Raw genomic sequence first — 20,812 nt, 5'->3', positions numbered from 1 at the left:
TGTGCGAGCAAAAGCCTGGGAAAAAATCCCTGACATGCCGAAATGGGTTTTGAACATAATAAAACACGGTTACTCGCTTCAATTCGCTCGCAGACCACCCCGCTTTTCAGCGGTGGTCGAGACGAAAGTGAGGAAAGATGTTTCACATGTTCTACGCACCGAGGTGCTCAAACTGATAGAGAAGGGCGCTATAGAAACTGTTCCTCCCTCTATGAGCGAGGCGGGTTTTTACAGCCGCTACTTTCTCGTCCCGAAAAAGGACGGTGGCCTCCGCCCCATCCTAGATCTCAGACATCTGAACAAAGCTTTAATGATTCGCTCATTCAGAATGTTAACGACCAAACATATCCTCGAGCAAGTTCGAACCGGGGATTGGTTTCTATCAGTGGATTTTGAAAGACGCTTACTTTCACATTCCGATAGCGCCTCATCACAGGCCATTTCTGAGATTCGCTTTCGAGGGACAGTCATACCAGTACACAGTACTACCATTCGGCCTATCATTGGCCCCCCCGTACATTCACGAAATGTATGGACGCAGCACTTTCCCCCCTGAGACAGCGGGGAGTGCGAATACTGAATTACCTCGACGATTGGCTATTCCTAGCACAATCGGAGAGTCAGTTAACGACGCACAGATCTTGGATTATCAGCCATCTAGAATGCCTGGGTCTGAGAATCAATTTTGCAAAGAGCGTGCTATCCCCCAGCCAGAATATCTCTTTTCTTGGAATAGTGCTAGACTCAGTGCAGATGACGGCGCGCCTCTCATCAGAGTGCGCGCTCGCTATTCGGCGCCTTGCAACATCATTCAGAGCGGGCGCGCGTGCCCCCGTCAAACGATTTCAAAGGATGCTCTGTCTCATGGCCTCGGCATCATCTGTACTCCAGCTAGGATTGTTGCACATGCGTCCTCTCCGATGCTGGCTCAAGAGCCGTGTCCCCACTCATGCGTGGCGCTCGGGCCACTTTTTAATCAGAGCGAATCACGGCTGTATAAAAGCCCTGACGCCCTGGAAGGCCGTCGACTGGTATCAAACCGGCGTGAGTCTGGGCGTGAACACACGGACAAAAATGATCACGACAGATGCCTCCAAAATAGGATGGGGGGCCCTTTACGAGGGCAGGCCTGTCTCCGGTTTTTGGTCAAACCCGGAAAAGCGCCTACATATAAACTGTCTGGAAATGAAAGCGGTCGCCTTGGCTCTCAGAGCCCTGCTTCCGTACCTGAAAAACGAACACGTCCTGGTCCGAACGGACAACATGACGGTAGTATCGTATATAAATCACCAGGGTGGACTCTATGGCCAGGGAGCTCATCTTATGGTCACAGCACAACCTGCGCTCGCTGAGAGCAGTGCATGTGCCAGGCGTCCTGAACCAGGGAGCGGACATGCTGTCCAGAGACAAAGTTCTCCCAGGAGAATGGTCTCTCCACCCCCTGATGGTTCAGTGGTTATGGCAAACCTTTGGCGAGGCAGAGGTCGACCTCTTCGCCTCCAGGGAAAATGCGCACTGCCCTCTTTTCTTCTCAAAGAGCATGGACCCGCTCGCCCAAGTCTGGCCAAGCCGCCCCTTGTATGCTTTTCCCCCGATCGCGATGCTACCTCAGGTCATCAGTCGGATCAGGGAGGTGAAATGTGCAGTGCTCCTGGTAGCCCCACTCTGGAAGAACCAGACGTGGTTTCCAGAACTAATGCAGATGATGCAATCTGCCCCATGGCCGATTCCATTGAGGCTGGACCTCCTCAGGCAGGCCAACGGGATGATTCTTCATCCCCGCCCCGATCTGTGGGCCCTTCATGCATGGCCCCTCAACGGGTTCCAGAGAACCTCCCCAGCGGAGTGTTGAGAACCATCACTGAGGCGCGAGCGCCCTCTACGAGGCGCTTATATGCCCAAAAGTGGAAAGTGTTCAGTGACTGGTGTGATACCAAGAGCTTGAACCCCAAATCGTGCGAGATACCAAGTGTACTCGCCTTTTTGCAAGAGCTGCTGGAGGCGGGCCACACACCCTCCACGCTCAAAGTCTATGTGGCTGCCATAGCAGCGTCACACAATCCTGATAAAGAATGCTCATTAGGGAAAAACGACCTAATCATTCGTTTCCTAAGAGGCGCTGGGAGGATGAACCCTCCTCGCCCCCCCTCGGTACTGATCTGGGACCAGGCCACGGTCCTGGACGCACTCGAGTGCCCCGTTCGAACCTCTCCGAACCATGCACCTTAAACAGCTCTCACTCAAAACTGCGCTCTTGCTGGCGCTCGCCTCAGTCAAGAGAGTGGGCGACCTGCACGCGCTGTCATCAAGCGCTGCTTGCTTGGAATTTGGACCTAATGACTGCAGAGTTGTCCTTAGGCCAAAGCACGGGTATATTCCTATAGTGCTCTCCACACCCTTCAGAGTAAAGGTGATATCTCTGGCAGCGCTATCGTCTCCAGCAGACGAAAGCGACGCTAATTTACTCTGCCCGGTCAGGGCGCTCAGAGTATACTTGGAACGTTCTGCCTCGTTCAGACAGACGGAACAATTATTTGTATGCTTTGGCGGCAGCACTAAAGGTCTCGCAGTTTCAAAGGAAAGAATATCGCACTGGATAGTAGATGCTATAGCGCTGGCTTATGAAGCCAAGGGCCTTTAATGCCCCTTAGGCGTCAGAGCTCACTCTACGAGGAGCATGGCCTCCTCGTGGGCGTGGTCGAGTGGGATACCCATTGAGGATATTTGTGCGGCGGCAGGCTGGGCCTAGCCTTCGACATTTATCAGGTTTTATAACCTACAGGTCCCCTCATTGCATTCCAACATTCTATCAGCCTGACTGTAGTATGGACTGGAGTACGTATATGCTGAGCATTATCTCCTCCCTTTATAAGGTCCGTCTCTGACTGACTTAGAGGGTTTTTTATGCATATCAGTAAATAGAAAAATCAGTACATAAGATATGTGCTTGTGTTTTTACAATGAGCGCCCCACCATGGGCCACCTTGGGGCAAAGGCGCTCTGTATTATCCCATTATATATCTCGCCGTTGGCCGGCTCGTTGAATAATCACTTTGCTTTAAGGCTCAGGCATCTGCCTCTGGCTTTATAGAGCGAAGTCAGCACGCACGGCGTTTTGCATGGTGTTCCCATAGCGTAAGCTACTTACGCAATAGGAGAGACCTCTTGAGAGGGAACGACTCGGTTACTAATGTAACCTCGGTTCCCTGAGAGGAGGGAACGAGTATTGCGTAAGCTGCCGTGCTTGTGCTTGGTCAGTCGCTTCAGTCGATTGAACCTAAAGAACTCTCATGACGGGGCGCCTAATATATAGGCTTAACCACGCCAATCTTGGCGGGCTCTGAGCGTGCGGCCGTGAAGCGCGCTCATTGGTCGCGCGTTCAGAGTCGCCCCGTCATTGGTTCGAGCAAGTTGCCGCAGCACAGCCAATGACCGAGCTGCCTCGCTCATTGCTGTCTGCTGTGCAGCTGCAATGCGTTTTACATAAAGACTTCAATATTTCTCGAGAAATGGAGTTTTCCCATAGAGTAAGCTACTTACGCAATACTCGTTCCCTCCTGTCAGGGAACCGAGGTTACGTTAGTAACCGAGTCGCTTGCACACCCAAATGAAATGAGTTTTTTTTTTTTTAATGCTTAATAATATTAGGCAGGGCTTGACATTAATGCTTGTCTGCTTGTCCAGGACAAGTGAATTTTTAAAGGGCCAAGTGAAAGAGAATTTTATGGGACAAGTAACCTGATTAAAACGTCAATAAAGAAAAAAAAATAACCGGCTCTATTTGTGATTAACCTAGGCCTGTGCCACTTATTTTAAAAGGTATACATTCAGCTGTTAAATTTAATCTAACAGGTACTGAAATTCGGCCCGGGCTTGTGAGTAGAACACCATTTTAGTCATTCTCATATGTCATGTCTCATAAACATTTAGCTGAGAATTGGTAAACCAATCCATACAGATGAACAAATCAAATCAATTATCTTGTCTTTTGTATCAAACTGTAATTCCAGAATCTGCACAAGTAAATCAGCTTATTGGCATTCCGCTCTCGTGCAGCAGCGAATGATTGAGTGTTTTGTGTAAGTGTGCACAGAGATGATGCACAGTTTTCCCGTATTTACTAAACTTATGATGTTACAGAACTATAAACCTGTTAATTAAGCATGCGAATGGCGTTGTACCGCATCTCTGTTGGCGAGTGATGCGTTAAACTGTCACTCCTGTTTACGATCAACACTTTTATCAATGCTGCAAGGGCGCCGCGACATTGGAGTGATCTAGTTTTGCAGCCTTTCATATCGTGGCACTCCCTCGTGACAAAGAAAGAATTAGCAAAAATGCTACCAGAATTACTCAGGTGTTTGAGCATTTAGTTTTGCCCTGCAAAAGTGGAAGTGACAAACACCGAGTCCAAACCAAATTTCTGCATGAGGACAATAAAGTACATTCTATTCAATTCAGTTCAATTTAAAAAAATATAAAAGTAGATCTGCACCGATGCTTGGCTGATACATCGGTATTGGCTGATAAAAGCATTTGATCTATTACACTATTGGACATTCTCAGAAACAGCCAATGATCAGTGACTATTATTTCCTAGCTGATTATGTCAGACAATTAGCCTACAACTCGTGCTGTGTGAAGAAAATGTCTCATGGATTTTGAGCTGGGTGACAATAACAGCAGAGTTGCAATTTGTAAGCTTTACACTGCTAGGAGGAACTACTATTAAAACTTCTAATACAACTTATTACTCACATTTAAAGCTTGGCACAGCAAGGAATGTGATGAGTTAAATCTAAAGTATCAGCAGATGTAATTCTAAATAATCATATACCACTATCTGCACACACATTTTGTATTGGTGCATCCCTACCAGTACTCTGCTTGGCAACTTGTCTTTATGGTTTCTATCACTCTTACATACTCTCACTTACTGTCTGTTTCTCTCCCTCTATAGGCTCCAACTACTCCAGTCCATCGTTGGCTCCGGTTGCCAGTCTGAATGAGGATGAGCATGTGGGGGGTGGGGTGCTGGGTCTTGCAGCTGAACACATTCCCACCCCTGGTGCCCCCCTCAGCTGGCAGGCAGCCATCGACGCAGCACGACAGGCCAAGTTGATGGGCACCACTGGAGCCCCAATTTCCACTGCGAACTCCACACAGCGCAAACGTCAGCAGTACACCAAACCCAAGAAACAGGCCAGCACTGCCTCCACGCGCCCACCCCGAGCCCTTCTCTGCCTCACTCTTAAAAACCCCATTCGCAGGGCGTGCATCAGTATCGTGGAATGGAAGTATCCTTTACTGAACAGGGCTGTGGTACAGGGTTGTTTAAATACACTATATCTGTGCTTCAATTGTTTGAAAAAGCGCACACACCAGTGGAAGGCCTAAAACTGACTTTAGAAAGCAGTCAATGCTTACTAAGTTACTGTTTTTATCTGTTGTTTTTAAAGAGTACATTCTTGGGAGACAATTTCTTCCCAAAGTGATTTCGAAAGAAGTCATATTGGGTTTGTGACGATTGCTTCAGCAGGTAGCTGAAAATGCACATTGTTTTCTGAATGTTATTTAATCAGTAATACAGACTACTGTCACGAACTCCTCAATATGCGTTCACACTGGCAGCAATTAAAACACTTGTGGTTGCCAAGTCTCTGTACTTTTGATTGCCTTTAGGCGTTCCTACTTGATTGCTGTATCCAACTATATCAGGTGGTGGATCATGTGAGCATAAAGTTAAACACAAATCAAAAACTGTCATTGAAACTGAGGGACTTCTGGTCTCTTTGTTGCTGAAAATTGCTTTCATAGTAAATGCTGGGTTAAATGATTTGGGATTATGGCTCCCCAGTATGCACTGGTCATATTTTTACAGTGGAAAGGATGTGAACCCATTAGAATTGCCTGCATTTAATATAATTTTGTCTTAAAAACCGGTTTGAACTTCATCTTAGTTTCAATAATGAACAAACACAATCTGCTTTAACTACACATATTATTGTATTGTTATTGTACATATTAAATACATAATTCAAACATTCACAGTGTAGGAAAAAGTATATGAACTCCTATGCAAATGACGTCAACAAAAGATAATTAGAGTCATGTGTTGGCAAACTTGGCATCCAGTTAATGAAATTGGAAGTGTACGTTAGAGCTACTTTGACTTACAAAACAAACTCAATATTTTGAGTTTGCGATTCTCAAGAAGCATCTGCTGACATGGACCATGCCTTGCAAAAAAAGAGATCTCAGATGACCTATGATCAATAATGTTTGCTTTGCCTAAAGCTGGAAAGGGTTACAAAGGGTTACATGATTTTGTACTGTGGGTACTCTCCCTAGAAGTGGCTGTCCAGCCAAGATGACTCAAAACACACACTGCAGAAAGCTCAGTGAGGTAAAAAAGAACCCTAGAGTGGCAGCTAAAGACTTGAAGGACTCATTGGAACTGGTTAACGTCTCTGTTCATGAGCCTACGATATGGAAAACAGGATTGTTCATAGCAGGACACAACGAAGGAATTGTTTTGGAAGAAGTCACGGTACTATGTATGGCGTTAAAAGGGCACCTCATACCAAGATGAAAGCACCATCCCAGCAGTGAAATACTGTGGAGGGATCGTCATGAATTTGGGCAATTTGAACAGTGGCATGACCAATGCATTGTCAACACATGCTGCGATAACTGTGGCAGTAACAAACCTCAGTACTTCGCAATAGAGTTAGCTTCAAAATTGTGTGTCATTAAGATGGATGTGTTATTATTTAAGTTGCTATTAATATATTGACTTTAACTTACTTACTCAGCAATATTATCTTCCTCCACCATGACACTAGATGAGTTGAGAGGGAAAGACACCAAAGAGGCGGACCATTCACTGTAACGTTTCCTATAGCGCCCATTGAAGCAACTTTGAGAATGCAACACGTACTTGCTTTGTGTTATGAATTTCAGTCTGATACTTTTTGGAATGCAAAAATGCACAATTGTTAAGCATTTGCATTCACATACTTGTGTAGAGGATTTTTCAGCCTTAATATGCAATGTTGCATGAATATAGTACTAGCTTTTGACTTAACACTTTTGTGGTATATAAACCACTTCAAATGCTGCTTCTGAGCTTTTTTTTTTTGCAGTGCAAAGAAGCTTGTAATTGCACGTTTCATATCTGTGATATAGCTTGTTTTGAAATGGTGTGTGTGTTAGGTGCGAGTATCTCTTGCATCAAATTCCTAAATGAATTAAGAGCTTTGATGATTCATACAGATGTCCTCTCTTTAATGAGGCTGAAGGACAGCGTGTTCCTAAGTTATTTCCACCTTCTCTCTTTTTTATTTTCTATCCTCTCTCTCTCTCGCTCGCTCGCTCGCTCGATGTTGTATAATCAGTTCTGCACTGTGAAATGCTACTGACCAGTAAAATATGTTAGGGTTGACTGACTGATTGATTGAAGATGCGCGCGTGCGCACACACGTTTGTGTGGCTATCCTTATGAGAACCCTCCATAGACATAATGATTTTTATGCTGTAAAAACTATAGATTCTATCCCCTAACCCTACGCCTAAACCTAACTCTTACAAAAAACAACTTTCTGCATTTTTACATTTTCAAAAATAAAACCTAGTTTAGTATTTATTTGTATTTTTTTTAATTTTTTTTAAGCGATTTGAATTATGGGGACACTAGAAATGTCCTCAAACCACATTTATAACATAATACACTTGTAATTACCAGTTTGTAACCTAAAAAAATGCCTCCTCCCACACATAAACATTCACTCAAACACTTTCACAGAACACACTGTCAAGCAAAATTCATATATAGTGTTATTTATAACTTTGCAATACCCTTTAAAGGGAGGTTAGATCAAATTCAGTATGTCTCTGCCTGTAGAGGTCTGTTTTCACTCCCTTGTGGAAGTGAACTTCTGATCTACAAGCATTTTTATCTAAACGGGTTACAGGGTCTATGGCTCTGTAATTCTGAAAAAAGCCCCAGAGAGACATAACTCAAGGCCTAGACAGTATATACAACAGAAACATCCAGAAAAACAAGTACACATCTGTTTCTCCTCAGGACACGTGCCATGCGACTCAACAGCCATCACAGAGAAATCCATTCCTATAACATATGATGACACAGTTTGATTGCATTTCCAGCAGAACTGAAAGCCAAACAAACAATCTGGCCAGTGAAAAGAGAGAGAGGGTGGAGAGAAGAGGAGGAGAGAAGGACCAGGGGGAGTGGATAAAGATTGTTGTCTTGATGAAGGCCAGATTCTTGACTAGCTTGGCCATGTTATTAATTGAAGGGAAAAAATTGAATTGAAATTAACAAATAAAGAGTTTGGGCTCTGACACACTTCATAGACTGAAACTGGTTTACATGGTTACATACTCGTAACGGAGTTTGTATTTTCAGGGCAAATGGATGAATCAGGAGGCTGCAGAAACAGTCAACATGAGTATTTTTTTTTTTACTCCTTTAGTGTCAAAGAATATAAACAAAAAGGGTTCTTTATGGCCAAATAAACACACAAGCAAGTCAATGAGAGTTCACTTTAATATTAGTAGTCACACACAGCCAACTCTCTCTCTGCTTTCTCTTTCTGCAGACTGTCTGCCTTTTCAGGTCGCCCTTCGCCATCATTCTAACAAGAAACAGGTGTTAATGATATTGACAGCCCAGGTGATGAGCCTTACTGCTCTCCCACAGACAGATACACGGCCACGCCTCCATCCCCACAATATTATTACAGAGCTATATTGTAAATCTATGGTGCAACTGTTTAAAATTTAACACACAGTGGATAAAACAGAGCACTGATGCTGGCCCTGAAACTGACATCACTTTAGAAAGCAGTCAGTACTTATGAAGGTTCTGTTTTTATCCGTAGTTCATGTACAGTATTTACGTTCTTGGCAGACCAAAGTTTTAGCCAAAATAGTGCTCATATTGGGATTGTGATTGTTTTCTGAATGTTAACTAATTAGTATTAAACTTTTTTGACTGTCAAAAAATACATGTGTTTGTTTATGTGTGTGTGTGTCTATACTGTCTTTTTGCTTGTCTGAACCAACTCTGTTGTCATTTACTTTAACAATGATTCCTCAGACCGTTTGAAATAATCATTTTGATGACAATTTTTGCAAACTGTGTGGCCTTAGCTGTCTACATCCCTTTCCCTGAGGACGATTCCAACGCAACCAACTCCAACCTGGTAAGAGTCGCTCTGACCCACAGCACACACTCAGACATGAGCGATGATGATGCTGATGGTAGTGATGAGAATGTTGAAGATTATGATGGTAATGATGATGGTGGTAGGGCCTTTTATTAGGGGAGCAACTGGGTACATTTTCCCAGGCCCTGTTATACGGAGGCCCACTAAGATTCTCTCTTGTAGTCTACTCGCTGGGCTTGATGGAGTGGGTGGGAGTTAGTCCACCCTTAAAATCTGTCCTGGGCCCTGTGAACTCAAGCAATACCCCTGGATGGTGGAAAAGAAAATGTGGTGATGATGTGGAGGTGAGGGTGGTAGTTCTAGTGGTGATGATGTGGTGATGGCAGTGATAATATAACTGATGTTTATTCTGATATGATAGTGATGATAATGACAGTGATGTGACCGTGATGTAATGGATATGATGTGTTTGTGATGATCATGTGATTGTGCTGGTGATTTGTATTGGTGAGATGAGCGTGATGATAATGGTGATTATGATAATGTTATTGTGGTGGTGATGTGATTGTTATGATGATGATGATGATGATTATGTTTATGATGGTAGTGGTTATATGACATTGATGATAATCAGAATCAGAATCAGAATCAGCTTTATTGCCAAGTATGCTTACACATACAAGGAATTTGTCTAGGTGACAGGAGCTTCCAGTCAACAACAATACAAACAATACCAAAAAAAAAACAGCAGCAAGGCATAGGTAATTAAAAACAAAAAAGAACACAAAATAAATAATTATACATATACGTACATAAACTCACCTTCATACATACCCACATACACACACGTAGTGCAAATCTAATAATGAAAATAATGAAAAATAATGAAAAATAATGGTGATTATGAAGACGTTCTGGTGGTGATGTGCTGATGATAAAGGCTATGGTGTGTTTGTGATGATCATGTGATTGTGCTGGTGATTCTATTGGTGAGATGACAGTGATAATGGTGACTAAAATGATGTTATGGTGGCAGTAATGTGATCGTGATTATAACTGTGATTATGATTATGTTATGGTGGTGGTGATGTGATTGTGTTGATAATAATGATGATGTGATTGTGCTTGTGAAGGTAGTGGTGATGTGACATTGATGATGTGATTATGATGATGTTATGGGGTGGTGATGTGATAGTGTTGATAATGATGATGTGATCGTGCTTGTGATGGTAGTGGTGATATGATGTTGATAATAATGGTGATAATAATGATGTGATTGCGACGATAATGATGGTGATGTGATTGGGCTCGTGATGGTTATGGTGATATGACAATTATGATAATGGTGATGATGATGTGATTATGCTCTTGATTGTGGTGATACGATGATGATAATGGTTATTATGATGATGTTATGGTGGCAGTGATGAGCTAGTGATAATAATGGTGCTGATGTGATTGTGATGATAATGGGGATGTGATTGAGCTTGTGATGGTAGTGGTGAAATGACGATGATGATGATGATAATGGCTATTATGATGTTATGGTGGTATTGATGTGATTGATGATGGTTGTGATGTGATTGTGCTGGTTATTGTAGCGGTGAGATCACATTGGTGGTGGTGATGTCATTTTTATAATAATGGTAGTGATTACTGCTGTGTTCAAAATATTAATACAAATATACATTGAAAGGTTATTTATTCCAATGCGTGTATCGATGCAGCTGCTTTACTATCAATATTATGCAACACATTGAGGGTTGCCACGTCTATCACATAAGCAGTTGAGCACTTGAGCAGTTCTAGACCACTACATTTAAACTGGGTTACTGACTCTTGTTACTGCCAGCAAAAAAAAAATATACTCTTTGCAATTTGGCTTTTTGCCAAAACCTGGCAGTCGGGAGTTGGACATGACAAATCCTGAAAAACTAAAGTACTGCAGTAACACAACAAACCTCCATCTTTCAGTACATATGTCAAGATAAAGCCCGCTATATGCATATATTTTTCTGTCAACCAGTGTGTGAAAATAACACCCACCAAATTTTGAAGAACGGACAAAAAAAAAGACATCAACGGCGTTCTGCCACTCACAAAGCACATATGTGTTTTCTCTCTGCCTTCTGTGTCAGCAGTCTTCAAAAGGTTTTGTTCTATATGTAAGTACTGTGAACAGTCTCAGACCATCTCAGAATGTGCTCTTAGTTAATATCGAATTGGCTGATAAAATTAGGTATTCTGCAGCCACTGTGGCTGGAGATCAATTAAATTAGTTTCGTGCCCTCCGCTTAAACATCGCCGCTTTGATACACTGTGTTAAGTTAAAAATAATTTTTAAGGCCCTGTATTCTGTTCCATTCAGCTGTGCTCCGTCTAGCTGTTTGAAAGGAAGAAAATGTGTGGGCCTGTTTCTGTGATGATTCAGACTTCAAGGTACCACGGAAAATCATGACATAATCAATCTCAAAATTAAAATATGGCCTCTCTTTGACATGTTTTGTATAGTTGTCACTGAATTTTGATATGTGCTATCAGTTGATGTTATCGGCAATATTATGAGAACATTAATCGAGTCATAGGAAGTGAATATTGGCCAATAATTATCAGTGGCTGATTTAAGAACATCTCTATTGATTATGATGATGTAATTGTGGTTGTGATTTGATGGTAATGAGAATAATGATAATGTGATTGTGATGAAGATAATGATTGTGATGATTGTAGTGGTGACATGACTGATGATTATGATGTTATAGTGATAGTGATTGTGATTTGATGGTGATGATAATGGTGATGAAGTGATTGCGGGGATAATGATGGTGATATGATTGTGCTGGTGATTGTAATGATGAAATTATAGTGATGATTATGGTGATGAAGATGTGATTTCGATGAATATGATGGTGATGTGATTGTAGTGGTGATGCTAATGGTGATTATGATGTTATGGTGATGGTGGTGATGTGATTGTGATGTTGATGGAAATGGTGATGTGATTTATGGTGATGGTAAGGGTGGTAATGAAGGTAATTACTATTGATTGATTGATTTAATTATAGCTGTAGCTCTCAAATTTAGTAAGGAGCAATTTAATTTTAGATTTTACATTTTGAACTTGGATTTCAAATTCATTCAATTGGATTAAGCCTGAGAACCATTTGTTTGCTTCAGTGCCCAATGTACAGCACATTCAGCCTGGATGACTGCAGAACGATAAAGTGTGCAGATAATATGGATGTTTGGCTATGGAGAGAGTTCTCAAAGCACTCAAAGATTCATGCCATAGCCTACGCTTATCCATTTACACATCAGCTCTGAGGTCTGAAACTAAATTTTGTATTTTCCCAGAAAAATGCTAAATGCTAATGTGAATGAAAGTATGTGACTGTGATTTTGACACAGCACACAGCTCATGGCCTAATAGCCAGGTCATATTGACGCATGTAGCCTACAGCTACCTTCATTAGATACATGGCTCTGCTTATCAAATATAGGCTTTGAATGGAAACATACTATTTATGGGGAGAAATTGTCATGGATATGGTATCCTTGGTAATTGTAAAATGCACAGCTACCGTGGTAACAGAGTAACTATGCAGCCAACCTCCAGAGCAGTCTGAGACAAAGAACTCTTCGTTAGCTCTCCACTTATCTGCTAGCTTTCGCTTCCATTGTTAGTATGTGTGTGTTTACATTCAAACAGGTATGAATAAGATAAGTACCCATGTGCTAGAGCAAGGCTAGTAAATGGATCTCAGATTCAATGTTATTGGTTAAATTGCATTTGAGGGATACAGACAGCATTTAACTTTTAAACAAGGATTCACGATCGCACCACTCTTGTTAGCAGAATGCATCTGTGGAGCTCTGTCTGACATCAAATCTAAAGGGTCTAAAGGGCTGGTCTTAAAAAGCAATGCTAATTAAGAGGGAACTTCAAACCCATATTTATTTGTCACAACAATCAGAAATCTGTCAACACTTGTAACATGAAAATACTATTTATTTTCCTGTATTTGTTACTGTGTGTGTGTGTGTGTGTGTGTGTGTGTGTGTGTGTGTGTGTGTGTGTGTGTGTGTGTGTGTGTGTGTGATTTATCGCTGAGTATGTATTTTTTTGAGTATATTGAAATAAATGTGTTGAGAATGTGATTTGTGTGTTGAGTGAATATGCATGCGTTGAGTATGTACTGTATGTGTGTTGAGTACTGTATGCACATTTCAATTTATATTCATTTATATAGTACTTTTTACAGTACATCTTATTCCTAAGCAGCTTTACAGAAAATAGAAATAAAAATGGAGAAATAGAAAAAAACAGTCATTCATTACGGAATGTGAGTATGTGCTGTGTGTATATATATATATATATATGTGTGTGTATGTTGAGTGTGTTGTTTTTTTTTGTGTGTATTAAATAATGTGTAATAACTATATTTGCATATGTTCAGTGTGGATGCATGTTTGGTGTGTTGAGTGTGTGCAAGTTGGAATTTTACGTTTATTTGTGCATTGAGTAGGTATAAGTGTATGTTGACGTGACGGATCAATAGTTTTCTACTATGAAGGAGGAACATATCAAAAACGCACGATCACTGCTGCGTGCATCTCTCTCTCCCCTCCGGCTGTTTGGACTGCCCTTTATTCTCCTTCAGCTCTCACTACAACACACAACAGCTGTTAGAGGTGATTTCCCACAGGTGTCAATCCTTACCATTCTCCCTCTCCCGGCCTCGCTCTCCACATTCGTCGCTCAGCCATGCACACATCACCACAGTTGAGGTGTGTGGAGTATATGCATGTGTTTACATGCTGATTGTGTGTTGATTATATGTGCATGTGTTGAGTGTGAATGTGAGTGAATAGAGCAGGATATATCTGATTGGTGAGATCTGAAATAAAAGCTTTTATTTTTAGAGCGCTGTGAGAGAACTGCTGTCATTGAGACTCTGGCGACAGGCCAGTTCACATTATGCCCATTTCATCTACATAAATATCTTATTTATACAAGATCCATTCCCCCTCACTGCGACACACAAACCACACAACACATGTGCATCCCTCCCCTACTGGCAAGAGAATGTGAGTCTTTTAGGTAAAGATGTGCCATGGTGACTGTGTAAGAAGTGTGTTTGTGTGTGTGTGGTTAAGGTGCGTGTTTGGAAAGAGTGGGAAAGGGTCGGAGCTCTGTGGGGATGGTGCAGTATTTTAAGGCAGCTAAAAACATCACCAGTACTGAGAGTGACCCACATACATTTCTTTCTTTCTCTCCCTTGCTCTCTTTCCACAGCACCCTCTACCTGTTCTGTTGAACACTGCAGCCCAATCTAACATCGAACTGACCAGATAAACAAACATATCTGTGCTGAGTGTTCTGTGGAGCCACAGAGATGCATGAAGTTGTGTGTTCACAAGCTTTTATTTGGAGTGCTTGAGAAAGCGTGAGTGATTGAGAAAGGGCAAGGAGAATGGTCTGTCCTTCTCTGAGATGTTGTATCAGTTGGTGTCCGTTTCTCTCTCTCTCTCATCTCACTCAATGCTCTCAGATCTGCTGCTGCTGTCACCATGCCTACCAAGAAATGTCCACTCCACAAGATGAGGTCAAACTATTTCTCTCTTTCTCTTATCCATCATCTTGTTTTTCTGAGAGAGAGTGAAAGAACAAAGGACTATTTGAAATCCATTTATCCATCCACTGATCACTGTCAGAAAAAAATATAAAAAGATTGACTTTTTGGGGTACAACAGCTATTACTGGGGCAGTACCCTCAAAGGTACACTTATTGTACCCTTTGTATACCTTAAGGTACCATTATGTACCCTTTAGGGACAGAGCAGTGTTACGGTAGGCCTCCTTAAACGGAGGTGTTTCAATTCAAATAAGCTTTGTTTATGTCACAAATAAAGCTCAATTACTGAATCCATTTTATATTTACACAGCTAATTACAATTTTAAAATACAATTTAAAAGGAACATACTGTAAATGTTCATGTTTAATTTGGTTGCCTCTGTTTGTAAATCCCTCCCTTGTCAGTTTTTGTCTCGTGAAATGTGTTGAGGTATAGTGTAATTCCTTATTTTGTTTGTTTTGTTGTATAATTCCTTGATATTGAGCAAATAAAAGCTGTGTCTGACTCAATCCTGTTCTTATTTGAATATGGCAAAGCTTTCAGACTTCCAGACTATGGCATCAGACTTACTCAATCTTAGAGAATTCTTTTCTTTCGAACAATTGACTGTATTTGGATGGTAAATATCCTCCTCCTTCAATCTTATTGGAAAAAGACAGTGAATGTAGAGTGTTTTGTTGCACAAGGCCATGTATGGCAAATGCAACAGATGTTTGTTTCATGTTCCTCAGAGTGTGTTAAGGGAAGGATGATTTAGTATGTGTGGGTTAATTTACTTCAATAATAAGCGTTTGATCTTTTACTTCCATTGTGGTTGTATACATGGTGAGGTTGCTGTTTGTCTGGAGTTCTGTTTTGTAGATTTGAATCTCTGTTCAGTTTTGGACTTGAAAATTAATAAAAACTTGTGTATGTAGAGGGTCATTGCTGTTTTTAAGATTTGATAAATGTTTTTCAGATAAGTTTACAAAATAATTAATAATAATAATAATTCCTTACATTTTATATAGTGCTTTTCTAGGCACTCAAAGTGCTTTACATAGTATAGGGGGAATCTCCTCAACCACCACCAGTGTGCAGCATCCACCTGGATGATGCGACGGCAGCCATAGTGCACCAGAACACCCACCACACACCAGCTATTGGTGGAGAGGAGAGAGTAGAGTGATGTAGCCAATTCAGGGATGGAGATTATTAGGAGGCCATGATAAATAGGGGGCAATGGGGGGAATTTTGCCTGGGATTTTTAATGACCACAGAGAGTCAGGACCTCGGTTTAACGTTTCATCCGGAAGACGGAAAATCCCTACTCCACGCACCTTAATCAAGAGTGCTGTGTGTTTTGGTTCTGGTAGTGTGTTTGTAATAGTGCAGTTAGCAAATAATCTTTAATTTGGTCTTCACATCTTCCTCTCACCCACGACTCATTGCTACCTTACATTGCTACCTTACACTTCACTCACCCTACACTCGACTCACCCTATACATATGCTGCCTTCAAGTCCTCATGGGAAGTTCCTACTTACATCAAATCATAATTGCGGCCTCCAAACTTGTGTGTTCAATTGATTTTGGTCTGAATAAAATAGATGAATTTGGAAAATTTCTTTCTCTATCTTTTTACTTTCTGAAAAGGGTAGGATGGTTTTAAGCACTAGTGCATCAAAATTAAGACCAAAGGATATGCATACTCTAAGGTGTGGAATTTTGTATATATATATATTAAATTATTGTGCAGCTAAGGTGATCAGATTCCTACTTGTGGAAAACGGAACAGCCCCCTCCCAGCAAAAATAAAATTGACATATCCTTACCTAGGTGCAGATCAATGCAAAGTAGAGGGTGCCTCCGCATCTGTTACTGTTGTCACCTTGGACTTTTCGCTGGCAGTAATTTTGCTCAGTGTGCGCTTGTCTTTCAAGAGTTTATCGTAAAATGCAGAGCAGTTCAGTCCAAATTTAAGATGTACAATAAGCATTGCCTTCATGACTGTTACACTGAGTCAAGATTTATCTGGTGTCCATACTGTGTTCATTAATGAGAACACACGCTCCACAGATGCAGATGTCCCAGGCAGGCATAAAACAAACTCCACAACCTTGGCTAAAACTCTGAAGTTGATGGTCTTGCTCTCCAGCTCACGAAAATATTTGTACATCTCTCAGATACTGCCATGTTCATGTTCCCTACAGTGATAGAGGTCTGCAACATGACCTGGGCCCGATGGGACCCGAGAACCCGATGGGTTACGGGCCGGGTTTGGGTTAGTTTTTCAAGTAGGACTAGGTTTATAATCGGTTTTAAGTCTGGTTTATAAATAATGAAAAAATAAACAGGCTTCGCTGTCCTTTTCTGCATATCGCGGCGCCGGTTTGTGGCCCGTTCTGCATAACGTGGCAGCTCATTTCAGCTTAGTCCCGGTTCTCCCGGTGGCCAGTCTGCCCCTGATTGGCCCCAAAGTGCGTCGGCCCACCTGGAAAATGTACGGTATGCCAGATTTCCAATCCTGCCCTGTTGAGACACCTGCACTCTGTTTCATTCTTTGCACTGTGTCTAGAATGTTTTTAGCGAAGTTGTCAAAAGATTCAACATTTTAAACAAGTTCAGGCTGCATAGAGGGGACTGTTGTATTGTTTCATATTATTCCAGACTGTTCTGCACCAAGTGAAGTTTCAGCAAATAAACAGTAAGGCAATGGTTTTTTCCCCTTCTGCTCTAGTGTACTATGGTTGTGCCTTGTTAAAACGGTGTATGTTTACTATTTCAGTACTGTTACGAATGTTGCATATATGCTTACATAAAATACAGCCTCTTGCAACAGTACTTGCTAGGAGAATAAATGAGATAGTAAGGGATTTTGGGTTCATCTTAATATCTGATGGTGTCATTAGGCCAGGTAGTGTCGGGCCACACAGTCTTGGGTACGGGTCAGGTTCAGGTTTCATTTTAAGGCCTGTGCAGTCCTCAGTGATGCAACGAGAGACAATGTTTTTCACGCAAGCCCACTCAAAAAGCGTGGTTTTGTCAATGAAACTGAGAGGTGGGATTCTGGAGTAGAAGTGTTCGAGGCTGCTCTGAATGTCTTTCCACACTAGGATGTCTCAGTAGGGCCCACTCAAGTTTTTTTGTTCTCCAATGAGCAGATCCAATTTTGGAGGTAATCCACTGATGCTGAATAAAAGGTTCTCACTACACATTAGAAATCATCCACTCTTCAACCAGCTTCAACCAGTGCATCAAACTGCTTTTTAATGTCAGAAGGTATGAATGATCTCATCATAGCCTGCAAGACTTTTCTCAGATCATGAATGTGCGATGGTTTGGCCGTGCACAACAGAACGATAAGCAAAAAGTCCTTCACTTGCGTGCACCTTGTCAGATTCTGAACTTTGCTTCACAAAAAAAATTGCTAACACTTGGTGTGGCACTCTTACTTTTTGCAGCATCCACATGCTTTTTTGTATGAACATTGCTGCGCGATGTTGGTGAGGCCTCCATGGGCAATGGAAAAGCAAGCTCCACAAATCTCACATTTTTTCTGATGCGTGTTCTTTTCCCAGTGTAAAAATATACATACCGGTAATCAGAAAGTGATTACAGATATACCTAAATGTATAAGACAAAACTCACAGCCAATAAGGTAGCTGTATTTTGAAAAACAAATTATTACCTCCCATTTACTTAAAAAATTGCTCTTCACCAGGTTGAAAGGTTATGGTCATCCCAACGTGGGAAAGTGTATCAGAATTATTTCTGAAGTTTCCAGTGGTAATTACAATTTAAATGGACATTTATGTGCCTCTTCAATATCGGTAACATGTATTTACTTTAATTCTCATAGCATGAGAAGGCAGAATTGGGGGCTTAACAGGTTTTGCGTCCCATTGGTCTGTTTTTCATTGTTTTCTATGTAAAAATCTGCTAGACTGATGTCTTTTACCATTGCACAGCGTCTTGCTGTTCTTTCAGCATCTTGAGCAGGAACACTGTGTTTTTTAGATGCAATATCAAGTTGAAAATAACTTTTAAACATGCATCTTGAGACATCTGCGTCTAGTTTTTTTTTTATTTATTAACAATTTCTATTGATTCCAGGCGCAATAAAAATAACATGACAGAAAATACAGAATCAAATTATATGAACTTAAAACCCTTCTCTCCGAACAACCCCCCCACCCAACATAAACGCACATCTCAGTGGTCTGATAATAAATGAATAATGACACATAACAAAAACAATAAGAATTCACACACTCACATTTAACATTATCTATTTCCCTCTACTGCCTCCCCCCAAGAATTCAAAGTAATTTTAACTTTAAGACCAAGCCTATACAATAGCATCTGTCAAATCTTGAATTGCATCAGACGCACCCTTGGATCTCTAGATGTAGCCCACACTCCCTCCTCCAGTAACAAATCCAAACTTTTCTCCCATAATCTCTTCAGAGAAGTTGAAGCTCCGTTCCCCAGACTCTGAATTAACAGAGAGTAATACACTGATGCTTCATGACCTTTTTGAAAGCAATAATTACCACTCCCAGAGTATCTGCCTCTTTAGGGGGGTGTATGCTATTCCCCAAAATAGTACAGAGCAGGTGGCACAGCTGTAAATACCCAAAGAACTGACATCTGGGAATCCTAAAATGTTGAACCATATTTTGAAAGGATCTCAACACTCCGCTCTCATTTAGGTCACCCAGCGTATTAACCTCCCTCACAATCCACTCTGTCCAGCAGAAAGGGGACTTCTTAATACATAATTTTGTGTTCAGCCATATGCTAAAGTCAACATTAAATAAATGTCCGAATGAAAAACTTTTGTCCATACCACATGCAAATGTGTGCTAACGAAGTGTAACATAACTTTCCGGTTAGTTTAATAGAAAGGCTCTGCAATTGCAAAATAGGGGCAAGAATTTCTTGTTCAATACAAAAAGAGGGAGGGGCCCTCATAGGTGGAAGTGACAAATTATCCAAATAATTATAAATGCATAATAATAAAACAAAATTCCGGTAGGCCTAGCCCACCTTTGTCAATAGGCCTATGTAACTTATTGAAATATTGTGTCTAGCTTTTTCAATTGAAGAGCATGTGAGGTAAGAACAGCCACTTACCCCTCAGTCACATCAGAATCACCCTTGCTAACCCTCATTTTATCCTGCTGTTATTTAAGGTGTTTTTTAAAGTTTTCTGCAGTCCGAATCAAAGTGCGAGTGTTTCTGGCTTCCCCCACTACGTTGGTCTGGTTTCACTCTCTTTCAGATCCTGTCAAACCCCATGCTTTTCCATCATCAACTTGCATCCTCACAAATGTGCACATGATGCAGAACACAATGCAGGTCTCTAGATTTTTGTGTTTTTTTTGTAATTTGGTGTCATTATGCACACCAGAGTGAACAACACTTGCACCTCTGTGATTCTTGCAAATGGTCTTTCTTGAGGAAACAGCTGGTTGCAAGCAGTATTTGCAGCACTGCTTATGTTCCCCTGCCACTCATGGTGCTTGTCTGTTTAGGTGTTTTTGTACAACTGATGATGCTTAAATTGCCAAAAATGCATGTGTAAGTTATTTTACTTCCTGAACAAGTGTGGACCCATTTACAGGTTCCATTGCAACCAAGCTCAGACCACCTCCTATATAGTCTCAGTTCGACATTATGGTCTGCTCCCCGGTCTGGAAAACTGCTTTCATATTATCATTTTTGTATTTTTTTCATGCAAACTGTGCTCCGTTTCAGACTAAACTGCCAGTGCGAATGCCCCCTAACACTCATCCCAAACCACTCATCCCCCACAACTTAGACCGTCATTTACTTTCCCACAGTTATGACCCTAAGATTGGAGGAATTTAAAAGTAGATATTAAATATGCTTTGTGTTATCCGGGTTTCCTCTGCAGATGCATATTTAATGCCAAATACAAAGATGCAGAAGCATTATGGGAGCTGTGGGAGGCATTTTATCAGCCTGAACACAGT

The 20,812-nt window shown here is 41.4% G+C and overlaps 1 protein-coding gene across 2 annotated transcripts in view; it reads left to right on the top strand.

The window, feature by feature from the left end:
* The window catches only part of LOC127637204 (voltage-dependent L-type calcium channel subunit alpha-1C-like), a 197,632-nt gene that overhangs the window by 84,284 nt on the left and 92,536 nt on the right, over nt 1-20,812 (top strand). For both annotated transcript variants that reach the window (XM_052118155.1, XM_052118156.1), the window contains exons 2-3: nt 4,961-5,297; nt 9,125-9,230. In XM_052118155.1, coding sequence (XP_051974115.1) covers nt 4,961-5,297; nt 9,125-9,230 — 443 coding nt within the window. The remainder of the gene's footprint in view (nt 1-4,960; nt 5,298-9,124; nt 9,231-20,812) is intronic.

The sequence above is a fragment of the Xyrauchen texanus genome, chromosome 45 (assembly GCF_025860055.1).
Source record: "Xyrauchen texanus isolate HMW12.3.18 chromosome 45, RBS_HiC_50CHRs, whole genome shotgun sequence".
NCBI classification, from domain to species: domain Eukaryota; kingdom Metazoa; phylum Chordata; class Actinopteri; order Cypriniformes; family Catostomidae; genus Xyrauchen; species Xyrauchen texanus.
The sequence above is the reverse complement of the archived record's forward strand: the minus strand, read 5'-3'. Positions and strand labels throughout refer to the sequence as shown.